Source organism: Alligator sinensis, unplaced genomic scaffold (genome assembly GCF_000455745.1).
Source record: "Alligator sinensis unplaced genomic scaffold, ASM45574v1 scaffold117_1, whole genome shotgun sequence".
Taxonomy (NCBI): domain Eukaryota; kingdom Metazoa; phylum Chordata; order Crocodylia; family Alligatoridae; genus Alligator; species Alligator sinensis.
The window spans coordinates 494,418-503,957 of record NW_005841855.1 but is presented as its reverse complement, the minus strand read 5'-3'; the positions used below and the strand labels follow the sequence as shown (position 1 = coordinate 503,957).

Here is a 9,540-nt window from a genome sequence, read left to right as displayed (position 1 = left end):
CGGCTGGGCTCGTGACAGGCAGGGACAGCACTGGGAGGGGTGCTACGGAAGAGGCTGCAGGCACTCCAAAATTCACCGTAACATCCCCTTCCCCCCCACCCCAGTGCCACCACTGCCTGCCCTGAGTGCATCCTGGTACCACCCCACCCCAGCCCGCAGAGGCAGCCCACACTTGCCCCACACAGATCCAGGGGCACATGCCTCCCATGCCTCCCCTGGGGGTGCATATAGCAGTGGGAACCCCACCACCACCACACACAGCTCAGTCCCACACCCCACCCCAGCTGGGCAGCACCTGCCCCAGCCCCACTCCCTCCCTCACTGTGGAAGCCTCAGCCTGCCCCCCGCATACCCTTCCCTCATAACAGATTTACCAGCCAGATCCAACTGCTCTCCACACTGCTGGGCTCTGCTCCTGACTACCTACATGTTGTGCTGCGGCTGCACATGCACACGGCATTTATCAGTCACATCATTAGCCACATCAGGCAAAAAAAGCCCATTGCTGCTGCAGTCAATTTTCCTTATATTGGTGCCAATTTGATATGGGACCACTGTATCAGTGCACCTCTACACGGGGCTATACATGGAAGAAGAGGATATCCCTGGAAGTGTAAGTACCAAAAAATGCCCTGTAAAAATCCAACAGAATGGTCATTTAGACAACCAGTAAAGAACAGAAAGTTGCCCTGTTAGATCCTACATTGCACCATATAATTCTCAATATAAGTGGTTATCTTGTTCCACCTTCCTTGAATCCCTGAAGAACTGCTATCTTGTCTACTTTTGTAACATGTCATAATCTTTGCCCTAAGACAGTCAAAGAAATAGCAAAGAGCAGGACCCACTTAGCTTGTGTGTGAACATTTTTTTCAGGGCCACAGGGTGAAATATGATCACATTTAGGCACATAAGTGTAAATGTGCCTAAGAGGTAGCATAGGATCTGGCCCAAAGTGAACAGTGAGCATGAACTATATTAGATTGATTATGAAATAATTGCAGCAATAGCCAAGACAAAATAAAACAATCTAATTTATACATTACCTAGCTTCTTACATTTAAGGAGCCATGAACTGAAATTACCCTGTTCAATTTGTAAAATTTTCCAGATTCTGCCACTTACACACATATTTCTTCCAGGCTGTTTCCCAGCTCCATATAATCTTGTCTTCGAAGCCAAGGAGCGCTGGAATGAAAGTAGACACAATGAAGGGTGGAGTCGATAAATTGATTAAGGTATTGTATGCTTCAGTGACTGTATTTTCCTCAACAAATGTTTTTCTTTAAAACAAAATACAATAAACTCCTGAAGAATAAGAATTTTTAAACAAAAGACTGTCAACTCTTCCTTCTGATAAAGATTTGGAGTTTTTAAATGTAATGAGGATTTAAAGGTTATCCTACCTTGGGGTTTACTCTGACACTCCCTGTGAAAAGAGCTGATCACTTTTTCCATACTAGTTCATTAACGTAACTACCATTGCACCCTAACCCAAGTTTTCTCTGGAAAGTCCTTCAAACCTATGCATATCACATAATTTTTATTTGTATCTGTCTCTGCACTGGTGCAAGAGCTCAAGAGCTTCCTCCAGCCTGTCTTCCAGTGATCCTTGACGATGATTCTTCAGGCTTACAGTGCTAGCTTTTACGTCCCAAATTAACCACAAACTTTACAAAAGTTTTTTCTTCTTATTGTTACAACTTTGTTCTACACCAATACCTAAGCACTGCTTATCGGGTGGGCCGGGGGTAGGGTGGAACGACACCTTACTGTATTAAAGGGTTGTACTAACTAGGAACGATCCCAACCCAAATTTACAATCCAAGCATAAAACAACAGGTAACAGGTGGATTCAGACAGACCGCAAGAAAACAAAGAGGCACTACAGAATCATAGATTCATAGATGTTAGGGTCGGAAGGGACCTCAATAGATCATCGAGTCCGACCCCCTGCATAGGCAGGAAAGAGGGCTGGGGTTAGATGACCCCAGCTAGATGCCTATCTAACCTCTTCTTGAAGACCCCCAGGGTAGGGGAGAGCACCACCTCCCTTGGGAGCCCATTCCAGACTTTGGCCACTCTAACTGTGAAGAAGTTCTTCCCAATGTCCAGTCTAAATCTGCTCTCTGCTAGCTTGTGGCCATTATTTCTTGTAACCCTCGGGGGCGCCTTGGTGAATAAAACCTCACCAATTCCCTTCTGTGCTCCCATGATGAACTTATAGGCAGCCACAAGGTCGCCTCTCAACTTTCTCTTGCAGAGGCTGAAGAGGTCCAGGTGCCCTAGTCTCTCCTCATAGGGCTTGGCCTACAAGCCCTTAACCATACGAGTGGCCCTTCTCTGGACCCTCTCCAGGTTATCCACATCCCTCTTAAAGTGCGGTGCCCAAAACTGAGCTCAGTATTCCAACTGCGGTCTGACCAGCGCCCGATAAAGGGGAATTATCACCTCCTTGGTTCTGTTCGTCATGCATCTGCTGATGCACGATAAAGTGCCATTAGCTTTTCTGATGACTTTGTCACACTGATGACTCATGTTCATCTTGGAGAAGACGTGATAGGCAGAAGCCAAGGCACATCACCAGCATAACTGTAGTTCAGAATTTTGTAGGCTTCACTGCAAAGGTAAGCATTAAGGAAGAATCTGGAGGAGGATTATAAGGCAACTTTACAAATTTTTATGGGCAATTCTTCCTAAACATGAGTGGCAGCACAGAAGAAAGCTTCATGGCAAGTCTGCCCACCATCTCCCTGCCCCCCACCAGTGTCTGGCAGGCCTGGGCTCTTTCCTCCCAACTTCACCCACACCACTCCAATACTGATCATTTAACAAAAATGCAATAATTATTTAAAGAGGTTGACTAAGTGATATCACTTACTTCAGTTGATAAACTGGTGGGGCTGAGGTTGGGTATTCAGGAGGCAGAATCACCTGAAAGAATTTTAACATAATCATTAGACTGGTCCTCCAAAACTAGCCAAAAGTTAATTATAGATTTTGGTATGGAGAGTTCAGGTTAAGCAGTCTTCCACAATGAAAAAAAAAATTGCTCCAGTACTGTTATGTGCTGACAGAAAGATGCATCTTTCTATACTAAAGGTATAATCTCGGTATTATTTTAAGATATTGATATCTGTAATGCACATAAGTAACATGTCCTATGGTCTGGTCTATGTGAAATAAGTGTTATGAAAAATAAAGGAGAGAAGAAATTTCATGTGAGCCAACACACAGCTATTCAACTTACTGAGAAGCTTGTACTCGCCTATACGTAGAAGTTTCAGTCCTGTCCATGCTACAGGAAAACGTGTTTTAATTCTAAGTGTTTTTGGTTTGCAGCAGTGCATAGTGACATACATAACTGCTGTTCCAAATATTTTAGACATTTCAATTAAAACAAGTATATTAATCCTTTCAGGTAGGTCAAACTAAGCTAATAAAATGTTATGGAGCTGTGCCACTTCAGCAAAATCAATATAAAAACAGCTAAAAAGAAAAAGGACGGTTTGGGAAAGATTTTTTTGAAGCCAAATTTTTAACAGTGCAAAATAGTGCAAAAGTCATTCCTAAATAGCTAGCATGTAACTTTTAAGGAAGTGATTACCAAAAACAAAATTAAAGGTCCCATTTAAACAATAGCAACACTGAACAACCAAACAAATGCTAGAATCCTGATGGAGTCCCACTAAATGGGACTCCAAGGAGGAAGAGATAGCCGTGTGATTAATTATACAATCCATTAAAACTATGTACCTACAAACCCAGTACCTGCAAACAAAGAGTCCATTTTGGTTGCTCCAAGCAATCACTGATCTTAATGCAAAATATCCTTTCATCTTCATCAACAACACACCAATCATCACCATATATGGAGGAGAGCGCTTCTATTTCATCAATCTACAAGACAAATGCATTAAAACTTAAAAAGGCACTTCTCTTAGAAGCTGAGCAGCCTCTCATCACACTCACCAGAACTGTGATCCTATCTAGAAATAAAGTCTAAGTCGTTACACACACAAAAACAATGGACTTGTTTACTTCAGACCTCTCTTCAGTTTCATGCATTATACTTTATAAAAGCACACCACCAACAAAACCTTCCACACTTGTCTGGAAATGTCATACCATGGGTGTGCAAGAGTACTATTGTAGCTACAATAGTCCAGAAATTATGCAAGGCAAGGATTTTTCACTATGCTATGCCTGATTCCCTGTGATCAGAGACTTGAAGAATGTCTTACATTTGAAAGATTATCTCAACTACATAGTTGGTTCCACCCTAAGACAGAGGTTTTCAACCAGGGGTACTTTTGAAGGCCCCAGTAGGTATGCGGCAGCAGCATGGAAAAGCTGGCGGCACTTCCAGGTTCCGTTGCTGCACGCCACGCAGGGGTCCCCTTCCCCCCCACTCATCAACCGGCCACCAGGGGACTCCATGCCTCTCAACCAGCTGCCGGGCGTACCCCAACCAAAAAAGGTTGAAAACCCATGCCCTAAGAAGTCCTTGCCTCCTGCATGTTACAGGTCATACCAACCTACATGAAACCTAAATCAAGTTACCAGCCACTCTTTGAAAGACTGAACCTCATGAAACTTTGCCTGTACAATCCACTACTCTAAATGTCTTGATTCCAGAGAGAAAAGTTTTCTGAAAAATTGAGACGGTGAATGAAGCATTTAGACCTGTGGATCTCAACCTTTTTAGACTCAAGCTACCCCTCAGAAAATGCCGCTCTTAGTGCTCTCACGCTCTTTTTGACTATGGAAAAATAATAGCAAAATCTTTCTGTTGCAAAGACCTCAGAAAGACCGCAATAGGTCAGAATGGTTCTGATACTGTGGATTCCTATTTGAAATCTCTGGGTTTATCTTATTTGAAATCTCTGGGTTTATCGTGAGAGCCATGTGTGGGTGTTTGCACAGCTAACTGTGCTAAAGCTGTGCAGCTCTCTTTAAAGGATCTCATGACAGATGGGCTGCAAACCACCTGTCTAAAGAGCAGTGGCTCTGGGACAGACCAGCCGTGTTTGAGACATGTTTTTTTCATGGCTTTAGCCTTCCAACAACCATCTCACATCAGTATAGCTTCAGGCTAATGGCTCTGAGCCTTCCCTAGACCCAAGGCACAAAACTACCCTCCTCACCCTGCAGACTCCAGGAGCCCTTTATTGCTTAGCTTCTACTCATTTTTTTTGACTGCAGAAAAATACAGCAGTTCCTTCTGCTGTAAACAGCCCTGAAAGTCCACAACAGGTTGACCCCGCCAGCTCCCACATGAAGTCTCTGCATTTACTCCATGCATCAGGCACAAGCATCAACATACCTTTGGGGCTTTCCTATTAAGGGTACTACTAATGGACATCATCCTTACAAGGATCAATGCTCCACCCCCAGTTAAGAAGTGCTGCTTTCTCCCCCGTTATTTCCTTGTTTGCAAGGACACCGGGTGCAACCCACTGGGAGCAGACAGCACCCTCCCCCCGGCCAGGAGCCTCCATCACTGCGGAGCGACGTCTCCACTAGGGCTGCGCAGACGCAGAGGAGCCCCCCACCCTCCACGCCACGGCTGTGCATGCGCGGAACTTTCCCGCCCCGCCGCCTCGTCTGCACTAGGACTGCACATGCGCAGACCTGCCCCTAGCAGCTGAGGGGGGAACCAGCCACTGGTTCCCAGTGGGAGGGAACCACTGGGGAGGCAGGAAGACGCCCCAACCTCCGCGACGCAGCTGGAAGCCAGCAACGAAGCCCGCCGCCCCTCACTTGTTTCTGGGCCGTTTCCGTGTCACGCGCCGCCATTTGGAACCGAGAGCGCGCTAGACTGAAGGCTCCGGCCTCCGCCTAAAGGCTTGGCGCTTTGTGCGCATGCGCATGAGACGGAGCATGCGTATTAGCGGCTGTGACGCTTTTGCCAGGACTTGGGGGAGAACGTGGGGTGGGACGACGCGCGGGTTCGCGCAAGGTTAAGCACTCGCGCATTGCACCGAGCTCAGCTCCGCCTGCCTCCGGTTACCGGGGAGCAGCCCCCGAGGGCCGCATCCTGTCTCTGCAAAGCGCCCTCTGGTTGCGCTGGTCCAGGACCAGCATCCAGCTTGCTGTCGCCCAGCATTGGGGAAAGCCAATGGAGGAACAGCTTTGCTATGGGCTTCAGAGGGGCCAAGGTTTCAGGTCAGAGCCCTTCCCGCCCTGGTGCCCCACATGAAGTGAGTCCAGACGGGGCAAGCGGAAGGGGACCAATCTGTGACTCGACCTGACTGCATACTGTCTGAAGGGAAGGGGAAAAAATACTTGGCACAGATTTCCCCAAGAGGGCAGGGTGGCAACGTGCTGCATGTTGGATTCAACCCTGTGCAAGCTGACGGTTTTTATCAGTCTGAGCTGCTGTGAGGAACAGCTGCTGCCCACTAGGGAAGTAGATGCCAGGCCATTCAGCAATTGGATCTTGATTCAGCAGCAAGGTAGAGCCATGGCCCAGTGCGTGAGCAGCTGGCAGTGGGAGGAGGTGAGGGCAGCATGCCCCACCTGGTCCCTTACGCCTCACTGCTGGCAGCACAGCTGGTGCAGGGGTTCTGGCAGCAGCAGCAACAAGTCTCGCTGCCCTGCTCCCCTCTCCCACAATGGGTCCTGCCCATGCCAATCTAGTCAGGCTGCAGCCCTGCGCATGCTGTGGGCGCACAGATCCCCCTGTGCCCTGCACCCATGTACCCACACACTTCCCCCACATACCCACACCCTGTGCCACACACTGTGGGGATAGTGTTAGGGGGCATCAGGTTGGGAGTGAGTGGCATCAGCAGGGCGGGGGTTGGGAGAAGGGGAGGCTGTGGATTGGGAGTGAGGAGCACTAGCAAGGCCAGGGGGCTACAGGTCAGGAGTAAGGGGGGCCTCAAGTCCAGAAAGGTTGAGAGCCACTGGCCTAGAGCAGTGGTACCTAAAGTTGTGGCCCCACAGCCTGAGTGGTGTGGGGTCGGTCTGTTACGCCTCAGCTCTATTCTTGGGCAACCCTGGCACAGGATGCAGTCTGTCTGACTCACAAAGGACTCAACCCCCCTCCCTCCCCTCCTCTACCTAAACAAAACTGATTCAGATGCAGTGAGAGACACACCTAAGACCCTCCAGATAAGGGTGACAAGAGTGAACCAACTGCCCTAGGTCTCATTTACATCTTCTGGGACCAGAGAAGCAGGAGAGCGCTGCATGATGGGGAATCTGTGCTTCAAATGTTAATCAACCCATGTTCACACACACCCAGTTCAGCATTTATCAGACCAGTTCTAATCTGGATTTGCTAAGGACTTCCCCCCCCAGACACACACACACAGCTCTAAGTTTAATAGGCATCTCGGGCTGTACATTCCCCAGTCCCACTATGGGAGGCCTATTTAAACTTGATTGACTAAAACTCGGTTGCCGGGTTAGGGAATGCTGAGGCAAGAGACCGAGTCAGAGGGGGTATGGGCAACATTTGAACAATGGTTAAGGGTTCATCACAGCATCCAGCCTGCTGGAGCCCTAATCCCAGGTGTTATCATATTTTTCCTGAGACGACTGGTGGGAGTCCTCTCCACAAAAGGTTATGAGCACCCCAATAATTGTCTTAAGTCTGTTAAAAGACTATAGTAAAATCTGGAAAAGTCATGCTAAGCTGAGGCTTGTTCACAACAAGTAAAAATCCAAAATCCTGATGCTGCAAGCTATCTATTGTTCCTGAAGAAACCATGAGATATCCCATCAGTATATCTGCCATCCATAGGAATTTCAAGCTGGCTCCCAAGTATTTGGGTTACTCCCTAATCTTAAGTGTTTCCTGATTATCAATCAGTTTCCTGAGATGGTCCAAACCAGATAACCCCTTGTCAATAGAAAAGACAATGATTTACACTACTGAGGGACCAAATCTCCACCAAAATGAATCGGCAACCAAAGCTTCGCACAGCCCTAATGACAAGCTACCCTAATACAACCCTGTGCACTGGATCTGGTTGTGGAGCAACCATGTATGCTAGCATGCAGGGACACATTTTTCAGCCAGGAGAGCTTCCCATAGGTTCAGAAATTTGACAGCAGGGGAGTGGCAGTTAACATTGCCACTGCTCTCCTCCTGCCAGATTTCCTGATCGGTGGGGACCCCAATGGCTGGATAATACAACTCTGCCAGATTTGGCCTGAAGGCCAGATATTGAGGACTGCTGACCTAGAGAGAAGGGAGAAATGTATTGCTATGAGAAAGGAAACTTTGATTACTCCTAGGGTCAATGAGATGAGATGTGTGTTCTTGTCACCAAATAGGAATTGCACCAAAGATACTTGTCTCTCTCAAGAATTTCCCTTCATTAATGAAATCATTTAAAATACCCCAGATTTTGACTAACTCCTCAGGTGAAAAGACATAACTATGAACTACATAAAACAAATTAAATGTGGATTTTAGTTCCATACTGACAAGGATACTGGGCAGCAAAGAGTGATTGGAAAAACAATGATACTTGGGGAAGTTACCAGAGACTGGCAGGTCACAAAACTGAGAATTAATTTGTTGTTGAATAGGACATCAAATAAATGGACATCAGTGCCCTCACCTCCTTTCTCTGCTTGGGGTTAAAGTATTGCAATCCACCTTTCCCACCATACTATTCTGCCTCAATATTGCAAGCTGAAATCCAACTACTTCACAATTCAATAAATAATTTTCCATGTGATTTTGCAATTTAAAATATATTTACGTTTTATTCACACTTCTTCAGCAATTCTGTTAGATACCTGTTTTCATACTAAAAGCATATGTACAGTAGATCCTAAAAAACACTGTGAGTAACTGGATGTTTTCTCAGACTGGGTATAGTCATCCATTTGCCTCATAGACCAGCTTTCTGCTGTGGTTGAAGAATAGACAGATTTTTATTAAATCAACAATACCTTCCACATGCATAATGCTTTTCATTCAGCACTTTCAAAAGGCTTTTTGATATTATGTCAGCCTCTCATCTTATTGGTATGGCTCTATTGGAGTCAATGGTGCCTTGACAATTTATCCATGCCAAAAGTCTGGGCCATTAAGTCAAACACTACTCCTGTGAGGCAGAGCATCATTATCACTTTAATGACAGTTTTGTGGGGGCCGAGGGGGAATCGAGGATCAGGAGCCCTCGGGAACGCTAGCTAGGGTTGCGGCTGCAATCCCATGACGGGCAGATGGGTACTCTCTATCACTGGAGCGGAATTAGGCATAGACGAGGCACGTATCAATTGGAAAAAACAGAGATGGCTTTACTTACACTGTAGAGTCGTATACAGAGCAGGCAATCGTAGTTGCAACAATTCTAATCTCTAATCGAGGAGCTCTTGTAGACCGGGTAGCTCGGGTCTAACTCGGGCATGCAACACGGAGGATACGTCGCAAGGCTTCGTCGACGGTGGAGTAGTTGGCAGGTGATCAAGCTGCCGGACTTCCACTCCAGGGGGAATCGCGGAGTTCTCCAACTAGGGCAGAAACGCCCCTAACCTTTTATACGGCTAACGAGACCATTGCCAGCCGCCACC

At 46.8% G+C, this 9,540-nt stretch overlaps 1 protein-coding gene across 2 annotated transcripts in view; it reads right to left on the bottom strand.

Moving 5' to 3' along the window:
• The window catches only part of IMPACT (impact RWD domain protein), a 39,369-nt gene extending 33,511 nt beyond the window's left edge, over window positions 1-5,858 (bottom strand). The window contains exons 1-4 of one of the 2 annotated variants that reach the window (XM_006016385.3): window positions 5,764-5,858; window positions 3,772-3,900; window positions 2,882-2,934; window positions 1,126-1,188 (exon numbers count right to left, since the gene is read on the bottom strand). In XM_006016385.3, coding sequence (XP_006016447.1) covers window positions 1,126-1,188; window positions 2,882-2,934; window positions 3,772-3,900; window positions 5,764-5,799 — 281 coding nt within the window. In that variant the 5' untranslated portion in view covers window positions 5,800-5,858. Of the gene's footprint in view, window positions 1-1,125; window positions 1,189-2,881; window positions 2,935-3,771; window positions 3,901-5,326; window positions 5,528-5,763 lie in introns of those variants that run through there. The other variant, XM_006016384.3, reaches the window with a different exon arrangement.
• Between the last annotated feature and the right edge of the window lie 3,682 nt (window positions 5,859-9,540).